The following is a 20,343-nucleotide window of genomic DNA, read 5'->3' as shown; positions in this document are numbered from 1 at the left end:
TCAAATGTGATGAATTACAGTACTATCTTAGCACTTAATGATCATTAAAAAAAAATCAGATACTAAGACTTTTTATCGTGTGCTAAACTGATTGAGTTTTTGTTCGGATGGAGATTTGAGCACTTAATCTTTTTCAGTTGTTGCAAAACTAACTTCGTTCAGCTAAATTATTTATCTATATATAGTTCCTGAAAAAGTATCTGTTGATTTGTGTCTGTTGGCTTGTTTTTAGTCCATGTCAACATGTTTCTGATGGTCGTACGCTGTTGCGATCAAATTTGTATCGTACACTGTTGCAATATGTTTTTGTCTGCTTGCTCAAACCGATTCTGGTAAGTTGAATGTAGGTAAACTGAAATTATGAAAACTGATAATATGATAGGAACTATTTCAGTTGCAGTTGGAGCCATATCAATTTTGTTCAACTGGATCAGTTCATTTTAGCTATTTGTTAAAACATGAAATTTCTTAATCCATAAGTGTCTGTACGAGCAAATCTTTTTCAAGTATTTTTCATCATCTTATGATCAGATTTGGGGCAACTTTTATTAGATGGCACTGTTTTAGATATTTGTCATAACTTCATAAAGAATATAAGATCATTCTATTTTGACAAATTAATTGTGAATTTGTAAGGTATATTATATTCAATGTTCAAACATTAGAAGTTAGAACTAGTCCATCCTTAGTGTTTGCCTTATTGCGTTTACTTCTTGCTGTAACTTGTAGATGGTTTTGCTCCTATTTTATCACAGATCAGTGGCTCTTCAATCACACATATATATTCATCTTCTTTTGGCCAAGATAAATCTTGATATTGTAACGACGTAACTTGCACATATTTATGATCAGCTCTATCCTCAAAATTTAAATAATAGTGTGAATTATAATTATGAAATGCATTAATTTATTTAGGGAAAACTTCCTTTTTGGTCCCCTGTATATTTGTTTATTTGCTATTTTAGTCTTCTATGTTGTCAAATTTCAGTTTTAGTCTGCTGTATTTCTTTATCTTGTTCTATTTTTTTCCCAATTTCAGTTTTTTTTTCGAGATGACGTTGATGTGACACCAATCAAATGCTGATATGTTATTGACGTCTGATGTAGTATAGCATTAACATTCCTAATCAACAACTATTGAAATTATCAAAAATCGAAAGAAGTAAGAGTAAACATGAAATTTGAATACATAGATGACAAAAAGTACGAAAAAGTAGACATGTAAGACCAAAAATGCAATTTCCCTATTTATTTATTTACCCCTCTTGTCTTTTTTATTGGAAGTTTCTCATTAACAAAATATATATTAATATAAAACATGCTCAATTGGACATATTATAACAAATCGAGGTCCTAACCATAAAAAAATTGGCAACAAGGAATTCCAAGCGATAAATAACAAGAGAATAGGGGAATAAGAAACACACGTCGTTTTAACATTTATCAACAACCTCAGTTCTTGTCCTCATCAATAGTTAGCTTCTACATATATACAACGCCTTCAAATCCATCCTCCTTACATATACTAACAGAACCATCTTTATACTAATCATCACCTCCTCCACCACTACCACTACCACTACCACTACCACTACCAATACCACCACCATATCCGCCACAGCCGCCGCCACGCACCCACGCACTTCAATAGACAAAAAATGGGTGCTTTTTGCTTGAAGAACATCATATTTTTGCTTACCATATTTCTTGTTTTATGGCTTTCTTGCATGGAAAGCACTTGCAATGCAAGAAGAGCAGGCAGTCATTGGAGGCAAAATTCAATAAGTAGCTCAGCTTCCCTATCCAAGAAGAAAGACAGAAAACATGGCTCCAATTATCTTCATCATGGCCATGCTGGTAAATCAGCACATAAAGCTCATTCTCCAAAAGCACCACCACTAGCTCTGACTCCCCCGCCGCCACCACCAGCAGCATTGGCTCCGCCACTGGCACTAGTGCCACCGCCTACTGGAGGACATAAAGGAAGCCCTCCGCCACCACCAACCACAGGACACAAAGGAAGCCCTCCTCCCACAATCACTCCGCCACCCAACAAAGGTGAAAAACCACCTGGTTCCACTGTGTATAATGTGTTGGAATTTGGAGCCAAAGGTGATGGAACCACGGATGACACAAAGGTAAAGTTTATATACATAGTACGTACAAAAATTTCAGTCGTTATAGAATTTGTGAACATTACATAATTTAATAATATTACATGCTCTTGTCACGAGACAACCGTTAAAAGGTGAATGTTGGTGGTCGGGACAAAAGTTAGGTGCTAATTTTGGCATAATAGAAAATTCCCCTGAAAACTATTTTATTAATATTTATTTATTATACATGTATTGTTTTGTAAAAGCTTGTTAGGTAGTTATTATTAAAAAATGAATGAACTAAAATTTGTTCTGGTCGTGATTTTAATAATATATTATTTAAATATAATAGGATAATGGAGTATTCTCGATCGGGCCGGGTCATTAATTCTGTTATTGATATATGCTTTAATTTCAAATAAAATATAATGGATAAGAAAGTTTTAATCTAACATACATATAAATATATGACTTCTAATTGTGAATTTTCTAATATACATTTGTTCATTTAATTTAGCAAATTAAATCAATAGTTTTTTTATGGGTTCTTTTGTAATTTATTGTATATCTTAAATGTCTTTGAATATTAATGTGAATTTTCTAATATACCTTTGTTCATTTAATTTAGCAAATTAAATCAATAGTTTTTTATGGGTTCTTTTGTAATTTATTGTCTATCTTAAATGCCTTTGAATATTAATGCATATTGAATTTATCAATTTACCCATTATTTTTCTTTGTTGCTACTAAAATTTGTTACTAAAATGAGTGTATTTTTTTATGATTGCTAATGAATATTTAATATTTATATCTTATCTTATCTTTTATTTTACATATAAATACGTCAATTTTATAATAAGTTGATTTTAAAATATGAACTAAGAAGCATCATATATGTTGTAGATATTGAAATATGTTAAAGATTATTTCTAAGAATATTTTTTTAACGTAAAATTATTATGTGATTGCATTTTTTCAATATTTTTCTCAAATTATTTTTTAATTGTGATTTTGCTACTTGTACCTCTCATTGCGGAGGTAGAAAACCTTGTACCATGTATGGATATATAACTTACTTTACATTACATACATAAAAAATAATTTTTTCTCTTTTCTACGTATTAATTAATTTATCATTATATATGATGAATTTATATATATAAAAACTATTTTTCACATTTCAAAATAACAAAATTGTTATTTAATATTACCCACTTGTTAAATTTACTAAGTTATATCAACCAATTCATGGAAGGTAGAACAATCGAAATGTGACGTTTGAGTTGTTTTACGATTTTAAAATATTTTAGTTAACGTTACATTGTTATCCCGGTTATAACTTTTGGTAAAGCGGCATATTTTTTTTAGCTTAATTGTTTTTTGTAATATTCGACAGTATTCAAAATATTGTTTTGCTATATATTACTTTTTAATGATTATATATATTTTGTGTGTGATATAAATACATTCTAAATTAATTTTAGAATTATGTGAATATATGCATATTCTTTTTTATATTTTTATGATGTTATGACTTAAATTTTTTAAAAACATTTAGTAACATTTGAAATATTAATATTTGTATCTAAAAATTACGATGTGTCCCATTATTTTTTTTTAAAAGGAAAAAATACCGTTATATTTTGGCCTTTTTCGATTATGAATTATTTTGAATTTTTTTGCCTCCTTAATAAAATATATATATATAATATACATCCCTTATATCGAGAGAGTTTTTTTCTAATATATTATCTGCTCTTGAATTTTCTTGTATTTTCTCATAATTTTTATTTCAAGTGATTATATCAATAATTTTAAAATTAATATATACATCATATCTATTTTAATCACTTCATTTTTTCCAATTTTTTTTAGACCCAAATCGTGAACGACTCAAATAAACAAAACAGAAAGATCATAGTAAAAAGCACACAAGCATCAAAGAGATTAATCAAAATCAAATCTGACGATGAAAACAAACATAAAAATTAAATATGATGTTATGATTGCTGAATTTAATCGAAGAAAAAAGCAGAAAAAATAAATAAAAATATGAAAAAGATACTGAAAAATTCGAAAATCATGCGAGAAAAGGATTGAAGAAACTAAATCATGGTTGTTTAAAATGATAAATAAGCTGTGAAATAATATCTGTTATTGAATAATTTGTGAAAAATTATGTTTATACGTTCATTTGCAAATTTAGAATCAATATTCATANAAATGAGTGTATTTTTTTATGATTGCTAATGAATATTTAATATTTATATCTTATCTTATCTTTTATTTTACATATAAATATGTCAATTTTATAATAAGTTGATTTTAAAATATGAACTAAGAAGCATCATATATGTTGTAGATATTGAAATATGTTAAAGATTATTTCTAAGAATATTTTTTTAACGTAAAATTATTATGTGATTGCATTTTTTCAATATTTTTCTCAAATTATTTTTTAATTGTGATTTTGCTACTTGTACCTCTCATTGCGGAGGTAGAAAACCTTGTACCATGTATGGATATATAACTTACTTTACATTACATACATAAAAAATAATTTTTTCTCTTTTCTACGTATTAATTAATTTATCATTATATATGATGAATTTATATATATAAAAACTATTTTTCACATTTCAAAATAACAAAATTGTTATTTAATATTACCCACTTGTTAAATTTACTAAGTTATATCAACCAATTCATGGAAGGTAGAACAATCGAAATGTGACGTTTGAGTTGTTTTACGATTTTAAAATATTTTAGTTAACGTTACATTGTTATCCCGGTTATAACTTTTGGTAAAGCGGCATATTTTTTTTAGCTTAATTGTTTTTTGTAATATTCGACAGTATTCAAAATATTGTTTTGCTATATATTACTTTTTAATGATTATATATATTTTGTGTGTGATATAAATACATTCTAAATTAATTTTAGAATTATGTGAATATATGCATATTCTTTTTTATATTTTTATGATGTTATGACTTAAATTTTTTAAAAACATTTAGTAACATTTGAAATATTAATATTTGTATCTAAAAATTACGATGTGTCCCATTATTTTTTTTTAAAAGGAAAAAATACCGTTATATTTTGGCCTTTTTCGATTATGAATTATTTTGAATTTTTTTGCCTCCTTAATAAAATATATATATATAATATACATCCCTTATATCGAGAGAGTTTTTTTCTAATATATTATCTGCTCTTGAATTTTCTTGTATTTTCTCATAATTTTTATTTCAAGTGATTATATCAATAATTTTAAAATTAATATATACATCATATCTATTTTAATCACTTCATTTTTTCCAATTTTTTTTAGACCCAAATCGTGAACGACTCAAATAAACAAAACAGAAAGATCATAGTAAAAAGCACACAAGCATCAAAGAGATTAATCAAAATCAAATCTGACGATGAAAACAAACATAAAAATTAAATATGATGTTATGATTGCTGAATTTAATCGAAGAAAAAAGCAGAAAAAATAAATAAAAATATGAAAAAGATACTGAAAAATTCGAAAATCATGCGAGAAAAGGATTGAAGAAACTAAATCATGGTTGTTTAAAATGATAAATAAGCTGTGAAATAATATCTGTTATTGAATAATTTGTGAAAAATTATGTTTATACGTTCATTTGCAAATTTAGAATCAATATTCATAACGTACTTAAGTTCGTTACCCACGTGCAACGCACGTGCTTTGCTACTAGTTTAATTAATATTACAGTTTAAGTATAGTAACAAAATACAGCTTACCATTACAATACTTTAATATATCATAATTTGTACGTAATTAAATATAAAATTACAGGAATTAATTAAAAGTAATGAAAAGATCCATATGGGTGAATTCAATGTAGGCATTCCAAGCTGCATGGGCTGCTGCTTGCAAGGTTGAAGCCTCGATCGTCCATGTCCCAACAGAATATGTATTTCTAGTGGGACCAATTTCATTTTCTGGTCCATATTGCCAACACAACATTGTATTTCAGGTAAACTATAAATGCTTTTATTTCAAAATCCCAAATATGTTGATCAAGGTGACGTGTTTGTTGAATTTTTGGCAGTTAGATGGTAAAATTGTTGCCCCAACAAGCTTAAAGGCATGGGGCTCTGGTCTTCTTCAGTGGCTTGAATTTACAAAACTGGTAGGAATTACGGTAACCGGAAGCGGGACGATAGACGGCAATGGGGCTGTTTGGTGGCAAGATTCTTCATACGAAGATGATCCCTTGGATGGTCGATCAACACATTTAAACCCATCAAATGGAACAATGAAGGAAAGCCCTCCTATTTCAGTATGATTATTCTCTTTATCTTTTGTTAGTTAACTTAATTCCCATATGCCTAAAGTTAGCAAGAATTGATCTACTAAACTGATATAGTATATTTTGTTATGTCTACTGAATATATATATATACTAGCTCACATATTTTTATTTCAAGACATGTTGAAAAAACTAAATCTTTAACTACATTGGCTACTTTACAATGAGTCGCTCTAATTGTCACTAAATTTTACTTTTTGGGCCAAATATCGCAGCTTGCAAACTCGTCTGGAGAGAAAATGCCACGCATAAAGCCAACGGTGAGAACCGACATTGACATTACATTAATTGAATCCTGTATTGGAACTAAATGTGAGTTTTAGTTTTTACTAAAATGGAACGATATGGTTCTTAATGCTTAGGCACTTAGATTCTATGGAAGTTTCAATGTGACGGTAACCGGAATAAGCATACAGAGCAGCCCTCAATGCCATCTAAAATTCGACAATTGCATTGGAGTATCCGTCTATAATTTTAGTGTCTCATCCCCCGGCGACAGCCCGAATACGGACGGAATACATCTCCAAAACTCCAAAGATGTGCTTATTCGTAATTCCAATCTTGCTTGTGGTACGTGAATAAACACTGCAAAAACTACATTTTCCACTATTTGTATGTGTGATGGACAATTTAAACATGTAGTCATGTCAAATTCAGGGGATGATTGTGTATCCATACAAACCGGATGCACCAATATATACATACATGATGTCAACTGTGGACCAGGACATGGCATCAGTATCGGAGGTCTAGGAAAAGACAATACCAAGGCTTGTGTATCTAATGTCACCGTTCGAGACGTGTTCTTTCGGGGCACGAAGAATGGTGTCCGAATAAAAACATGGCAGGTATAAAAGCAACATTAATATTGGATGTAATATATTCAAACATTTAACACTAGTCGTGATTCCTGAAGAAAACTATATATTACCTATCCAGGGTGGATTAGGATCTGTGCAAGGAATACAATTCTCAAACATTCAGGTATCCGAAGTCCAACTCCCGATTATCATCGACCAATATTATTGCGACGCCCGAAGCTGCAAGAATCAAACGTCTGCAGTGGCTCTATCAGGTATAAGTTACGAAAATATAAGGGGAACGTATACGGTGAGCCCCGTCCACTTCGCGTGCAGCGATAGCATGCCGTGCACGGAGGTGACACTGACCAGCATAGATCTGCAGCCTCAGAAACAACGATATCACATGTACGATCCTTATTGTTGGCAAGCATTCGGAAAGCTCTTGTCTCCCACAACTCCTCCGGTGAATTGCTTGCAAATAGGAAAGCCAGCTAGCAACAACATTAATCCGGGGAATAATGATTCTTGCTAACTAGTTAGCTTATAAAGAGCACAAGTTTTATTATTTTTATACTAGGTTTTCCTTCTTTTTTTTGGTCTTTTGTGAGGCCGGGCGAGGTTAGCTGGTCCCTTAATTTCTNAAACCATACTAGAAAAATCTTGTGTGAAAAGATCGTCCAAAAAAATGTTGGTAGAGGAATTTGAACTTTTGACTATTGATTAAACATTCATATATTTCATCACTCGGACACCTCGAGGGATTATTATGATTCTACTTTAATCAGTAAGAATGTTGTTTATTCATACCATAATCGAATTAGAGTAGGTCTCTTGTGAGACGGTCTCACGAATCTTTATCTGTAAGACCGGTCAACCCTACCGATATTCACAATAAAAAGTAATACTATTAGCATAAAAAGTAATATTTTTTCATTGTTCACAATAAAAATTAATACTCTTAACATAAAAAGTAATATTTTTTTCATGGATAACCCAAATAAGATATCTGTCTTACAAAATACGACCTGTAAGACCGTCTCAAATAAGTTTTTGCCGTCAAATTATTATAAAAAGAAGGAAGTTGATATTTACATGTTGGAATTCAAATTAGTAATATATAATGTCATCTATATTATTTAAATGTTCGAATTCAAATAATAAATGATGAAAGAATTTATAATAATTCATTAAAAAAGAGCCCGTCAAAATTCAAGAATTATCGATTAATATGACGTGCGAATAAATTATTGTACATCACATTACAGATATATAAAATCAAAGGTCAGTCTATTCTATTAGTTATGTTTATTAATTAATAATTCTAATTATTAGACTTGGATTGAAGAACAGCTAGAGGGAGGAAATGTGGAGGAAAGGCGAAGTGGCGGCGAAAAAGGGGTGATGAATTAGAAATAATGACCACAAATTATCTAAAATATTATGTATAATCTGTCTGCGTCAAAATTGGTAGTCTTCGTCTCCAAACTTAAATTGAATAACAAGAATGCCGCCATGCGCCAACCACTGCACAGTACAAACAGAAAATGGAGGCAGCATACATTTGATGTGTTCCGTCAGTGAAATAACGAAAGTAATTGATCTATATGACTTCATTAGTTACATTAATTGACGAAGTAATTGAAATATATGATTTCATCATTTTTAAATTATAGTTTTTAAAATCGTGAAATCAAGGATATTTTGGAAAGAATTAAAAAAAAAACATTGACATTTTTGTTTCTGTGTAATGATTATAGTAAAATGTGTTTTTTAGATAAAAATTTAAAGGCAAAAACTTATGTGAGTCGGTCTCACGGGTCGTATTTTGTGAGATGGATATCTTATTTGGGTCATTAATGAAAAATTATTACTTTTTATGCTAAGAGTATTACTTTTTATTGTGAATATCGGTAGGGTTGACCCGTCTCACAGATAAAGAATCTTGAGACCGTCTCACAAGAGACATACTCAAATTTAAATTAATTAATTTTTTTGGATAAGAATTTCTTATTTGACTTTTAGTAATTGAGTTGAGTGATTAAATTAAGAAAAGGAAAAAAAAAATGCGTTTCGGTTTCTAATTCAATGCTAATTCCACTGTCATAGATGAATGGATGGAAGTAATAGTTATAATATTTGAAATAAAATTAATATTACAAAAAAGTATGATGTTATTTGTAATTTTCTAATTAAAATTTATTTTTCCAGAACTAAATTTATAGGTATATTTCACATGTTAATTATAATTTGATCATGCAAGTTTTTGGAAAGATTCACCCATCAATAAATAAAATTCATGAAAAAGATGGGAATGTGACTCCCGGGTACTACCAAAGGTCAACTTAGCCTTTTAACTTGACCCACCTATTTTTGTTTTTCTAAAAACTATTGAAAATGCTTGCAAACAAAACAATGCATGGACAAGTTTCTATGGAATATATATATATATATATATATTAAGTATTACAAAAAATACAACTAACTGAAAAAAATATATATATGCATATATATATTTGAAGTTTTGATCCTCTAAATATTTAAATTTGAATTTTGGTTCTATAAATAATGTTGTGTTTTGATTTTTGGTCCTTTTTTTTTGTAGAATAGTAGCATGACATCAAACACGTTATTATTTTTACATATAATGCACATTAATATTTTCTAATATCATGTCAGCATCCACACAAAAAATGACAAGAAGAAAAAACATAACAACAAAATTCAATTTTGAACACTTAAGATCAAAAAATATATATATAACTTATAGTTGTTGCAAATCAATTAACCCAATAACTTAACCAATCGCCGTTTTTGAATGGAAAAAGTATTTTATTCAAAGAAAACATTATTAAACCAACATAATTCTTGTACCATTTTGATTGGTAAATGCCATGATAAGAAAATGAATAAAAGACAACGCCAATCTTGACTGATTATTAGACTTAAGATAACGTGCCAAAGAATATAAAATTGTATTCTACAATCAAAGGCAAAAAAATGGAATTGAGAATAGCTGAAGGCTGTATGTATGTGCTATACTGGTATTCATATTAATTTAATTTAAGTTCTTACAATGTCAAATGCAAGAGTAGCATTTTCAAGATTTATGTGTTAAATTCAAATTTCCAGTAAATAAATAAAGATAATATAAAGTAAATAAATCCATTTTAAATGTTATTTTAGGAAAGTATCTATGGTTTCTTGATATTTATGTACTTGACTAACGACAATATGTGTTCTAATGTTTGACTAAGTATGTTTCAAACTTGGCATGCTTGTGCTTCCTATTTTGACTAGAGAGTGTTGTGTTGCACCAACGAGCATGCTTGTATATTTAATTTAAAAATGCAAAAAAATATAGTGAGTATATTGACCCAAGCAAGAAAATTATGAAATAATCTTTTTTTTATATTTTGATTCCATCAGTAAATAATGACAAAAACTTGTGTTAGACGGTCTCACGAGTCGTATTTTGTGAGACAGATCTTTTATTTGGGTTATCCATGAAAAAATATTACTTTTTATGCTAAGATTATACTTTTTATTGTGAATATCGGTAGAGTTGACCCTTCTCACAGATAAAGATTCGTGAGACCGTCTCACAAGATACCTATTCTAAAATAAATTATTCGTCAAACAAAAGGACGGATGGGCAATTTTGGAGTTTTACCTTTATTGTAGGGCGTAGGCTTATCTAAATTATCTATTCTTCTCCTCTATATAAACCTTCCAACACTTGAATCTCAACACAACACAACACAAAGGCTCCAAAGTTCCAGCCCCGGCGTTCAGAACCATTTGGAAACCAAACTTTTCCAGGGATACAGCAATGGCAGGGATAACGCAGAAGGATCTCGACCTTGTTAACAGGAGAATGGCCTCTGTTTCCGGGCATTTCACTCCATCTGCAGAAAGCGGGAGCATTGCCATGTCCAACTGCAGCGGAAGATTGAACGATTCCTATCATCGTGTGCACGGAGAAGTTCCGGGGTTTATCCCGGAATGGAAGCAAGTGCCCGATGAGTCCGGGAAGCCTTTCACTGATATCATCTACGAAAAATCCGTCGGAGAAGGCATTGCCAAGGTCATTTTTCTTTAAATATACATACTAGTGATCAAGATTTTCAATGAACTCTCGCCAAAAAGATGGGGATTTTTTGCTGATTCGTAAAGTTATTACCTGGTTGGATGTGTTTCTAACCCTGTATTTTTTGTGGACACCAGATAACAATTAACAGGCCAGAGAGGAGGAATGCATTCAGGCCTCACACGGTGAAGGAGCTCATGCGGGCATTCAATGATGCCAGGGACGATAACACTATTGGGGTCATTATTTTCACTGGAAAGGTTAAAAAATGGCAAATCTAATGCAATTTATCGTGTAATAGATTAGTTAATATTTTGATTAAACATATTTTGAAACTCGTAAAAATATACAGGGCACACAAGCCTTTTGCAGTGGAGGTGATCAATCATTCAGAGGCAAAAATGGGTACTCTGACTACGACAATTTCGGCCGCCTGAACGTCCTAGATTTGCAGGTTTGAATCCCAATGAGTTATTAATCTCGAATTCAAAATTTTCTGTTTAAACCAAGCATAGATTGCTAAAACTCTATGACATGTGAATTGATCAGGTGCAAATTCGTCGTCTCCCAAAGCCAGTGATTGCGATGGTTGCTGGCTATGCTGTCGGAGGTGGACATGTGCTCCACATGGTTTGCGACATGACAATTGCAGCAGATAATGCTGTTTTTGGCCAGACAGGACCAAAGGTGGGAAGCTTTGATGCTGGCTATGGAGCTTCTGTGATGGATCGTTTGGTAAGTTTTGAAACTCTTAAAGATTTCTGATCTTGCAATCAGACAAGATAAAGCAAGCTAGGAATCCAAGATTAAATTTTTAAATGAAAACTTTTATACTTAGGGGTGCAAAATTGCAATTACAAGCTAAAATGGGAAAAATAAAGAAGTTTTTACAATAAGTCGTCGTGGAATCCTTCATTTCCTAACTAATGTTATGAATCTGAGTAGGTTGGCCCGAAAAAAGCTCGTGAAATGTGGTTCATGGCAAGATTTTACAATGCTGCGGAAGCTGATAAGATGGGACTCGTCAATAAAGTTGTCCCAGTAAGTGCTTTCGTGCAGCTCCACTATAATAAAACTCCCCTTAGATGCACATTATTCATTTACAAGAAACTACATATATTTTGCAGCTGGAAAATTTGGAAGAGGAGACAATCAAATGGTGCAGAGAGATCATGAGGAACAGCCCAATGGCGATTCGCGTTCTCAAATCGGCTCTTAACGCGGTCGATGATGGTCACTCTGGACTTCAGGTACTTCAAACTTTCTATTGAAAGGATGTCGGACAATCTTCTTGAAATTTAATGATGTATGGGACAGAATATAATTTCTTGTGGTTTCTTGTGCTACAGCAAATTGCCGGAGATGGGACTCTTCTATTTTATGGAACTGAGGAAGGTGCAGAGGGGAAGAACTCGTACTTACAACACAGGAAGCCCGACTTCTCCAAATTCCCTCGTCTTCCTTGATTTTCATATTATATAGGGAAACAATAAATTTGTCTGGGTTGAGTTACGTAAAATTTTCCGATTTCACCAAATTAAATTGTTTTTTGTTTGTATTATGCATTTGAGCCTTTACCAAATCTTTGGAATTGTTCGATATGATCGATAAAATTTAGGATTTGTTGGTGAATCACATTTTATTCTTTTAATTTAATAAATAAATTATGTGGATAAATTAAATATATTGAGTGTACTATTGTTTTTTCTTAGTATATAGATAAATAATAATTTCAAGCAAACGATTGGATAAGAGATGATAATTAATCCTATATTGGCAACTAAACACAGCCATAAGTATACTCAATTTAAGCCTACAATTTTCAATGATTAAACCAAATATACACAAACTTCACGTGAGACGATCTCATGTATCAATTTTATGAGACATATAATTTATTTATGTTATAATATGAAAAATTATTATTATTTTTATTATAAATATAGACATATTGATTAATCTCATAAATAAAAATATGTAAAAACGTCTCACAAAAAACATAATCAACAATATATCAGCGAACTGATATACCTTGGATTTGGTGATAAATATTTATTATATCTTTAAAATAAGATTTTGGATTGAGTATCCTGAAACTAGGTATAGCACCAAACCGATTTTATTTGGTATAGTCGAATGGATCAAATTTTTTTAGGCAAACGGATAAAAAACTGAACAGAAGTAAAATACGTAAATTTGGTTCAGCATTATCGATTTTCTTATAATATTTTGAAAATTAAGAGAAAAATTAAACTTGCTAAACAATTACTTAAAAATTATTTTATATAGAAAGATTAAAATCTATAGAAAAATAATATTATTAAAAAAAATATGTTAAATCGGTTAACCATTTTTTTAAAATAAATACCGAAAATTAACCAATTTGACAATTTTTTTTAAAAATAAAATTGAAACTTTTGAATTAGTTCGTTTCGATCGAATAATTCAGTTTTTATCCGAATTGAAGCTTACCCCCAGCTAGCTGAAATAATATACGTTGCTCGACGTACGTTTATAAAAAAAAAATTCAAATAATAAACATTTACTGATTAACATGGTAATTAATACGCATCATAATTTTGAATTGATAGTACAAAATAAAATAGAGAATGTATCTAATTTACGTAAATAAATTTGCGATTTATTATTATTATCTTCATAATGGCGTAATAAAAATGACGTGGCAAGATCTCCTTGGGAAGCCGAAATCGAACGGTAGAAGATTCACTGAGTAGCCAAGCACAACATAATCTTCACCGTCAACCTAAAATGTGGAGACATCCGACGGTGGGAAACGCAGGAGTTAGCGTCACTCCTTGAGGGGCAATCTCGTTATTTGAGTGAAGAACCGATGGCATATGGATAGTATAAAAAGCACCTCGTAGAGGTACGCATCTAATATAAATAACCACTTGTCTGATAATTCATTTAAAAGAAAAAGAAAAAGAAAAAAGATTTTTCAAGTCTCATCTCGCGTTGTTCCCAGGCGTCGCCACTGTGTTACGATTCGCCAAATCTAGCGCTTGCAGGTATTTTACTCGTCTGATTTTTATTTATTCATATAGAGGTTATTGTGGTTACATTGTTTATGATTAGATTATTTTTGTTTTGTTTGGATTTGTGGGATTTTTTTTCTGTTTTATTTGTTAAACTGGAAAGTGGTGAAGTAAAAGCGATTCATTAGGTTTGAGCTTTTTTTTGTAGGTTCGTGATTTCTTGTTTGGTATCTTCAATTATCTGATCTGAAAGTTTCGATTTGATAGAGCTTTTGTAAGATATTCATAGTATATCAAACTAATATTACCTTTTTATATGCTGGCAATTGATGTGTGCATTCCGAAACATGTTTTTTTTGAACTGTCGTTTGTTGGATTTATATTGTGGCTCCTTTTATTTAGGAGTGTATCGTTTCATGATTGATTAAACAAGTTGTCTGTCAAATAAATGATCCTACTGTTTGTTGCATTGTTTTTCAAATTTCCAAAAGATGTTAATTTGTTTAGAAATATGTCTGTCAAGATGACTGTCGCACATGCTTGGGATTATTGTGTCTATGGGAAACATTGATGGTTCATTACAATGTGAGATATTTGGATAAGAAAGGAAATGTCACAAAATTATATTGATGTTGCTATGTTTCTTTGTATGCTAATGGAATTTTAATGCACTTTTCATGGTATCATCTTTCTACAAGAATTTCATATGTGAGTGTAGGAATTTTAACTGTCCTTTGAATTGTTGCCTAAGTATATGCTATAAAGTTGACTATGTTTCGTGATGACAAAGGATTCAAATCAAGAAAGAGAAATGGGGCTAACATTCACCAAGCTCTTTAGCCGGCTTTTTGCCAAGAAGGAGATGCGCATTCTTATGGTTGGTCTTGATGCTGCTGGTAAGACAACAATACTGTACAAACTCAAACTCGGAGAGATTGTAACTACAATTCCAACCATTGGTATGCCCTCCCTTCAACTACTCAGATTTCTTTCTTTTTACTTAAGTCCTCTCCTTGATTTCCTAAAAGTCAATACACAATCATGTTATTTTTGACTTTTCGATCTACTTTCCGGTATTCATTTTTCTTTGGTTTTAAATCGGACTGCAGGTTTCAATGTGGAGACGGTTGAGTACAAGAACATTAGCTTCACCGTTTGGGATGTTGGCGGTCAGGACAAGGTGATATTCCATGGTCAATAAATGGTTATGTCTTTACAATCTAAATTCTCAAATTTGGTTCATGAATTTATGTACCTTGAGCTTCTAGTATTTTTCATCCCATAGGATGCTAAAATGATTTTTGGCTATTGGATGAAACTCTCATATGCTTGTAACAACAATCTTTAACCTAAATTTGCTATTTCCTTTTGTAGATCCGCCCATTGTGGAGGCACTACTTCCAGAACACGCAGGGCCTCATATTCGTTGTGGATAGCAATGATAGGGATCGGGTTGTAGAGGCACGGGACGAACTGCATAGGATGCTGAATGAGGTGATAATTCCTTGTTCACTGTATCCACACGTTACCCAGTGCAAACCACTTACTAATTCGTTTTGAACAATGTTTTAATTATTCAAGAACTCTGGAATAATTAATTACTAGCCATGTGGAATAGTATCGATTTGGTTAAAGCTCCTAAATCACCCGATTATTGATTCACAGTATATTTGTGTAAGACCTTTTGCATCTCTAAATGTTGCTGCTGCTATTAGAAATTACCAATTAACATGTGTAGACACTTTGACCTAAAGATAGAGAACAAAACATAGTGATATTTTTGCCACAAGTTCTGTAACTCTCAACCATATGAAGGCTATAATCATGTGAACATGACAATACATTGAAATGTGAATTGCAACTGGGTTGAATGCTTTTGTGTCCGCAAGTTGAGTGAATGAATATTTATAAATTTCACTTCCTTGTACATCTGCATTATTTTTATGTTAGAACTTAGAGATTAGAGACATACAAGTGCAATCTACCCATTATACAGAACCATTGGCATGAATGATGAGTGTTTTGGAGTTCTATCTCCTCTATTGACCTTTACCCGAGCATTAGTGGACTATACCCTGAATTTAGGATAGTTGGAACTTGGAAGGTATCAGTCGACCCTATTGTTGCTAAGAGTCATTTCCATGAAAGAGTTTCACTTTACATGGTTGATATATATTCTATGGCTTGGTTATTAACCTTATTATTTCCTGAAGTTAAAGATTAGACCAACCCTTTAGCCCTAATTGTTGGCCATTTATTTAGGATGAGCTGAGAGATGCTGTGTTACTTGTTTTTGCAAACAAACAAGATCTGCCTAATGCTATGAATGCTGCTGAAATAACTGACAAGCTTGGCCTTCATTCACTCAGGCAACGCCGCTGGTAAACATTCTTGGCATGGATTCCTTGTATACTAGCTACTTCTATGCTTTGCTTATTTTGATATGTGCAATTTTGAACCTGGTTTTCCTTGTTCTTTCCAGGTACATTCAGAGCACATGTGCTACCTCAGGGGAGGGGCTTTATGAGGGGCTGGACTGGCTTTCTAACAACATAGCTAACAAGGCAAGTACTTGATATAACATTACTCGACAACAATTTCTTGATATGTTCCAGATATTTTATTCTAGATTTTATATATGTTTGTGCGTGTTGATAAGTGTATTGATAATTTTTAAACTAATTTTACAAATTCACGTCCGTCCAATTATGTGATCAAAGTTTGAACAGAAAAAGTAAGGTAGTGTCGTTCTTTTTTTTTAGTGTTTTGGGAAGAATTATGTATACTTGTTTGTTTTGGGAAGGATGAAAACATTCTGGGAAGATGCTAACAAACATTGCCTAAACTTTTCTTTTGCCTTTTAATTTATTTTATATCGATAGTTGTATGATGTATTTCTTACTATGCTCCATTTTTACAGGCATAAAAGCTTTATGGAGTTGTTTATGTGAGTTGTTGATGTATGCTTTTGGGTTTTTTTCTAGACTTGTGCCGTGTGACCATGGATGGTTTGTTCCTTAGAAAATGGTTGTTTTTGAGTTAGGAGTTTGTATGACAAACTGTGATTTGTTTTATATATTCCCAAGCTACGTTCTTATTTTGTTTGTGCTTTTTTCTCTTTTTTTGAATAACTATGTTTTTAGTGTAATGCTCTACCGTTGTAAATTCTTTGGTTGAGTCTCTCTCTCTTAACAGTTTTGAGCTAAATTTTTTAGCTCGTAATCTACTATAATAAATTTTAACTCTTATATCTTCTTATTTATACAAGATTATGCTCCTACCATACTTCCACAAAATGAGTAATCAGAGAAATCGATAGCGGAGAGTTCTAAGTGAATTGGGTCAATATATTAGAGAGAGAGAGAGAGAAAATAATTTTAGATATAACTATTTAGTACTGATGTAATTTTGATTATTTTATAAATAACTTGATCTCATCTTGATATTTTTGTAATTAACTTTATGAATTCTTATGGCTTATTTTTTAGCTTCGTAAATCTTTTAAAATCAATTTTGTCAAACACTAAGAATGGTCTAAATCTTGTTCGTTCGAGCTGCTTAGTGTGTTAAACATCTGAACCTTGTTTTGCATTAATTAATTTTTTTTTTTTTCGTGTACTTTTAAAATTCCAAAAACACAATTATTTTGGTTCAATCTTAAAAATCCACATTGCCAGTCAAATGAAGAATATTATAATAAGGATTATTATAACTTTTTCCCTATTTTCAGATTATATTAAATAATCGGTGAGCTGAATAATTGGATCACATGAGGCCCATGCTTTAACTTGGGTCTCATTTACAAATTCAAATCCTCTATTGGATCAAGTTGGTTCAGATAAATAGCTTCAGCATCACCGAGTAGTTGGGCTAGTCCGCCTGACCTTTTCTTTTATCAATTGAAGTTCGTTATTGCTGCTTAGTATGTATTGAGTAAATTCTTGAAATAATATAATAGTCTACAAATTACACTAATCAAGTAAACCTATCTGTGTAAACCATGTACGACAAGCTCGTCCGAGAAGGTGTTGGCAGGAGAAGCGAACTCTTGACTACTGGTCAAATACTCACCAACTCGAACATTTCCTTGGAGTCGTTTTTTTAAATATAATTAAGGCGAGAGATTTATCTAAATATTAGTACCTGACTAACTAAACATTAAACCCAATCGGTGGAATTTGAACCAAGATAATGAGGGTCTTGAGGTTTTGTTCTTGTGAGACGGTCTCACGAATTTTTATCTGTGAGACGGGTCAATCCTACTGATATTCACAAAAAAAGTAATATTCTTAGTATAAAAAGTAATATTTTTTTATGGATGACCCAAATAAGATATCCGTCTCACAAAATACGACCCGTGAGATCATCTCACACAAGTTTTTGTCTCGCTCTTGTCATTAGAGCAAGGTGTCCGTGGTAGTTCACGTGACTTTTAATCGAACTGAATTCGTTCTAGAGTTGATAAATGTTTATTCTTTGAAAATTGGGTTGCAATAAACAGAAAATAGTTCCTAATTTTTACTAATTAATACAGGTTATAATCTCCACAAAATGCTGTGACTTGCACGAAAAAGTGTTTTTAATCCCTTCAAAAATAATAATAAATTACTTCTTTTTATATTTTGAAATGAATAGTCATTTATATTTGTTATTATCAATTAACATTTAATATAATGAAATGAAAAACTATAGAAATGATTTAAAATCTAGATAGTGATGAATAAACAAAAAAAGATATTATATAAATATTGCCTGAGGCTATGCGATGCCTCTTCGTTTGGTACACACATACATATGATAAGTCCCTTCTCAATCACATTTTGCAAATCAATCCACACCACAATTATTTTATTTCACAAATTAATTTACACAAACATATGCTTGTAGTATATTCCATAACGCAGGACCCTCCGAATAATCAAGGTCTTCATCATCGTTCAATTGAATTTTGTTTTATTTTTTCTTTTATTAATGTGCACAACATTATAGCATGTCTGAGAATATAAATTGCGTGTCTACAAAATGTATATTTTATGTTGGAATTGTCCTCTACTGGTAGAGTAATTGATATGCGTCTTGGATTGACGTGAGACATAAAATATTTGAATTGTACAATTATCGTCATTTATGGTTTTTAGTAAATGTGCAAACGTTCGATCCTATTAGTAATGCCGAGCTAAGATCGAGTGTTTTATCCTACGTATATGATGATAGAATTAAATTAACCAATGACTAATTAAGCTCCCAATTAAATACTTGAGGAAATATCAACTATAAATCCCAAATAACGACTAATAGGACCCAAATTCGTGTATTCCTTTTGTCCCCACCTATGAATCCACAAAGATAATTAGGGCCCTCAAAAAGTGGGGATCGGATTCTACCTTAAAATATATTATTGCCTTTCGGGAAAAAATTGTCCTTTATTGAATTTTGTTTTGTTTTGAAATGAATGTGTGTTTGTGAGTATTTGATTAGTAGGGATAGCTAACAACGTGCATGGGAACTAGTTGTCCATATAAGATTGCTACTTTGTACCAGCATTTGCCATTTTGTTATGGTCCACATGAATTTGGGGTTACCCGCCTCTCAAAAATATCAAAATATATAGGCGAAAACTGTGATTTTAGTTATGTAAGTTGAAATATTTTAGATTTTTGTCATGTAAGTTAATCACTTGTTCTGGATTTTAGTAACGTAATTTCTCCATATTTGGTTTTCATCCAGTAACTTGGATTTATTTTCCCGAAGTCACTAAATCAATCGAATGTTGTTTATTATGCATTAGTGTTCTTGTACGTAACTCTTATGACGATAATAAAACTTATATTATACAAATTAAAATATACCTAAACAAAAAAAAACGACTAATTTAATTTTTTTCTTCTCATTTTGAAATATTAAGTGTCGTTTTATTTTATTTTTACTCATATGGATTTTAATGTGTGTAATATGAACTTTATTTGTGTTATATGAGTCACGTCACTACACTAAAAACGGCAAACGACAACGGATT

The 20,343-nt window shown here is 31.2% G+C and overlaps 3 protein-coding genes across 4 annotated transcripts; all 3 read left to right on the top strand.

The window, feature by feature from the left end:
* The first annotated feature begins 1,568 nt into the window (after positions 1-1,568).
* Positions 1,569-7,878, top strand: LOC140990470 (polygalacturonase At1g48100-like). Its single transcript, XM_073460175.1, has 6 exons — positions 1,569-2,138; positions 5,975-6,412; positions 6,657-6,701; positions 6,804-7,011; positions 7,099-7,289; positions 7,381-7,878. The coding sequence occupies exons 1-6, from the start codon at positions 1,659-1,661 to the stop codon at positions 7,774-7,776; spliced, it is 1,758 nt and encodes a 585-aa protein (XP_073316276.1). The 5' UTR covers positions 1,569-1,658; the 3' UTR covers positions 7,777-7,878.
* Positions 7,879-10,979: 3,101 nt separating this feature from the next.
* Positions 10,980-12,892, top strand: LOC140989982 (1,4-dihydroxy-2-naphthoyl-CoA synthase, peroxisomal-like). Its single transcript, XM_073459569.1, has 7 exons — positions 10,980-11,328; positions 11,469-11,591; positions 11,684-11,785; positions 11,881-12,066; positions 12,277-12,372; positions 12,459-12,581; positions 12,681-12,892. The coding sequence occupies exons 1-7, from the start codon at positions 11,074-11,076 to the stop codon at positions 12,795-12,797; spliced, it is 1,002 nt and encodes a 333-aa protein (XP_073315670.1). The 5' UTR covers positions 10,980-11,073; the 3' UTR covers positions 12,798-12,892.
* A 1,311-nt stretch (positions 12,893-14,203) lies between these two features.
* Positions 14,204-17,424, top strand: LOC140990674 (ADP-ribosylation factor 2). 2 transcript variants are annotated; one of them, XM_073460495.1, is made up of 7 exons: positions 14,204-14,360; positions 15,118-15,286; positions 15,437-15,507; positions 15,702-15,821; positions 16,590-16,708; positions 16,810-16,891; positions 17,248-17,424. In XM_073460495.1, exons 2-7 carry the CDS (start codon positions 15,139-15,141, stop codon positions 17,251-17,253), a joined length of 546 nt encoding a protein of 181 aa, XP_073316596.1. In that variant the 5' UTR covers positions 14,204-14,360; positions 15,118-15,138; the 3' UTR covers positions 17,254-17,424. The 2 variants fall into 2 exon arrangements, with proteins under 2 accessions (XP_073316596.1, XP_073316595.1); XM_073460494.1 differs by lacking the exon at positions 17,248-17,424 and having other exon boundaries at positions 16,810-16,903.
* The last annotated feature ends 2,919 nt before the right edge of the window (positions 17,425-20,343 follow it).

Source organism: Primulina huaijiensis, chromosome 12 (genome assembly GCF_012295235.1).
Source record: "Primulina huaijiensis isolate GDHJ02 chromosome 12, ASM1229523v2, whole genome shotgun sequence".
Classification (NCBI taxonomy): Eukaryota; Viridiplantae; Streptophyta; class Magnoliopsida; order Lamiales; family Gesneriaceae; genus Primulina; species Primulina huaijiensis.
The sequence above is the reverse complement of the archived record's forward strand: the minus strand, read 5'-3'. Positions and strand labels throughout refer to the sequence as shown.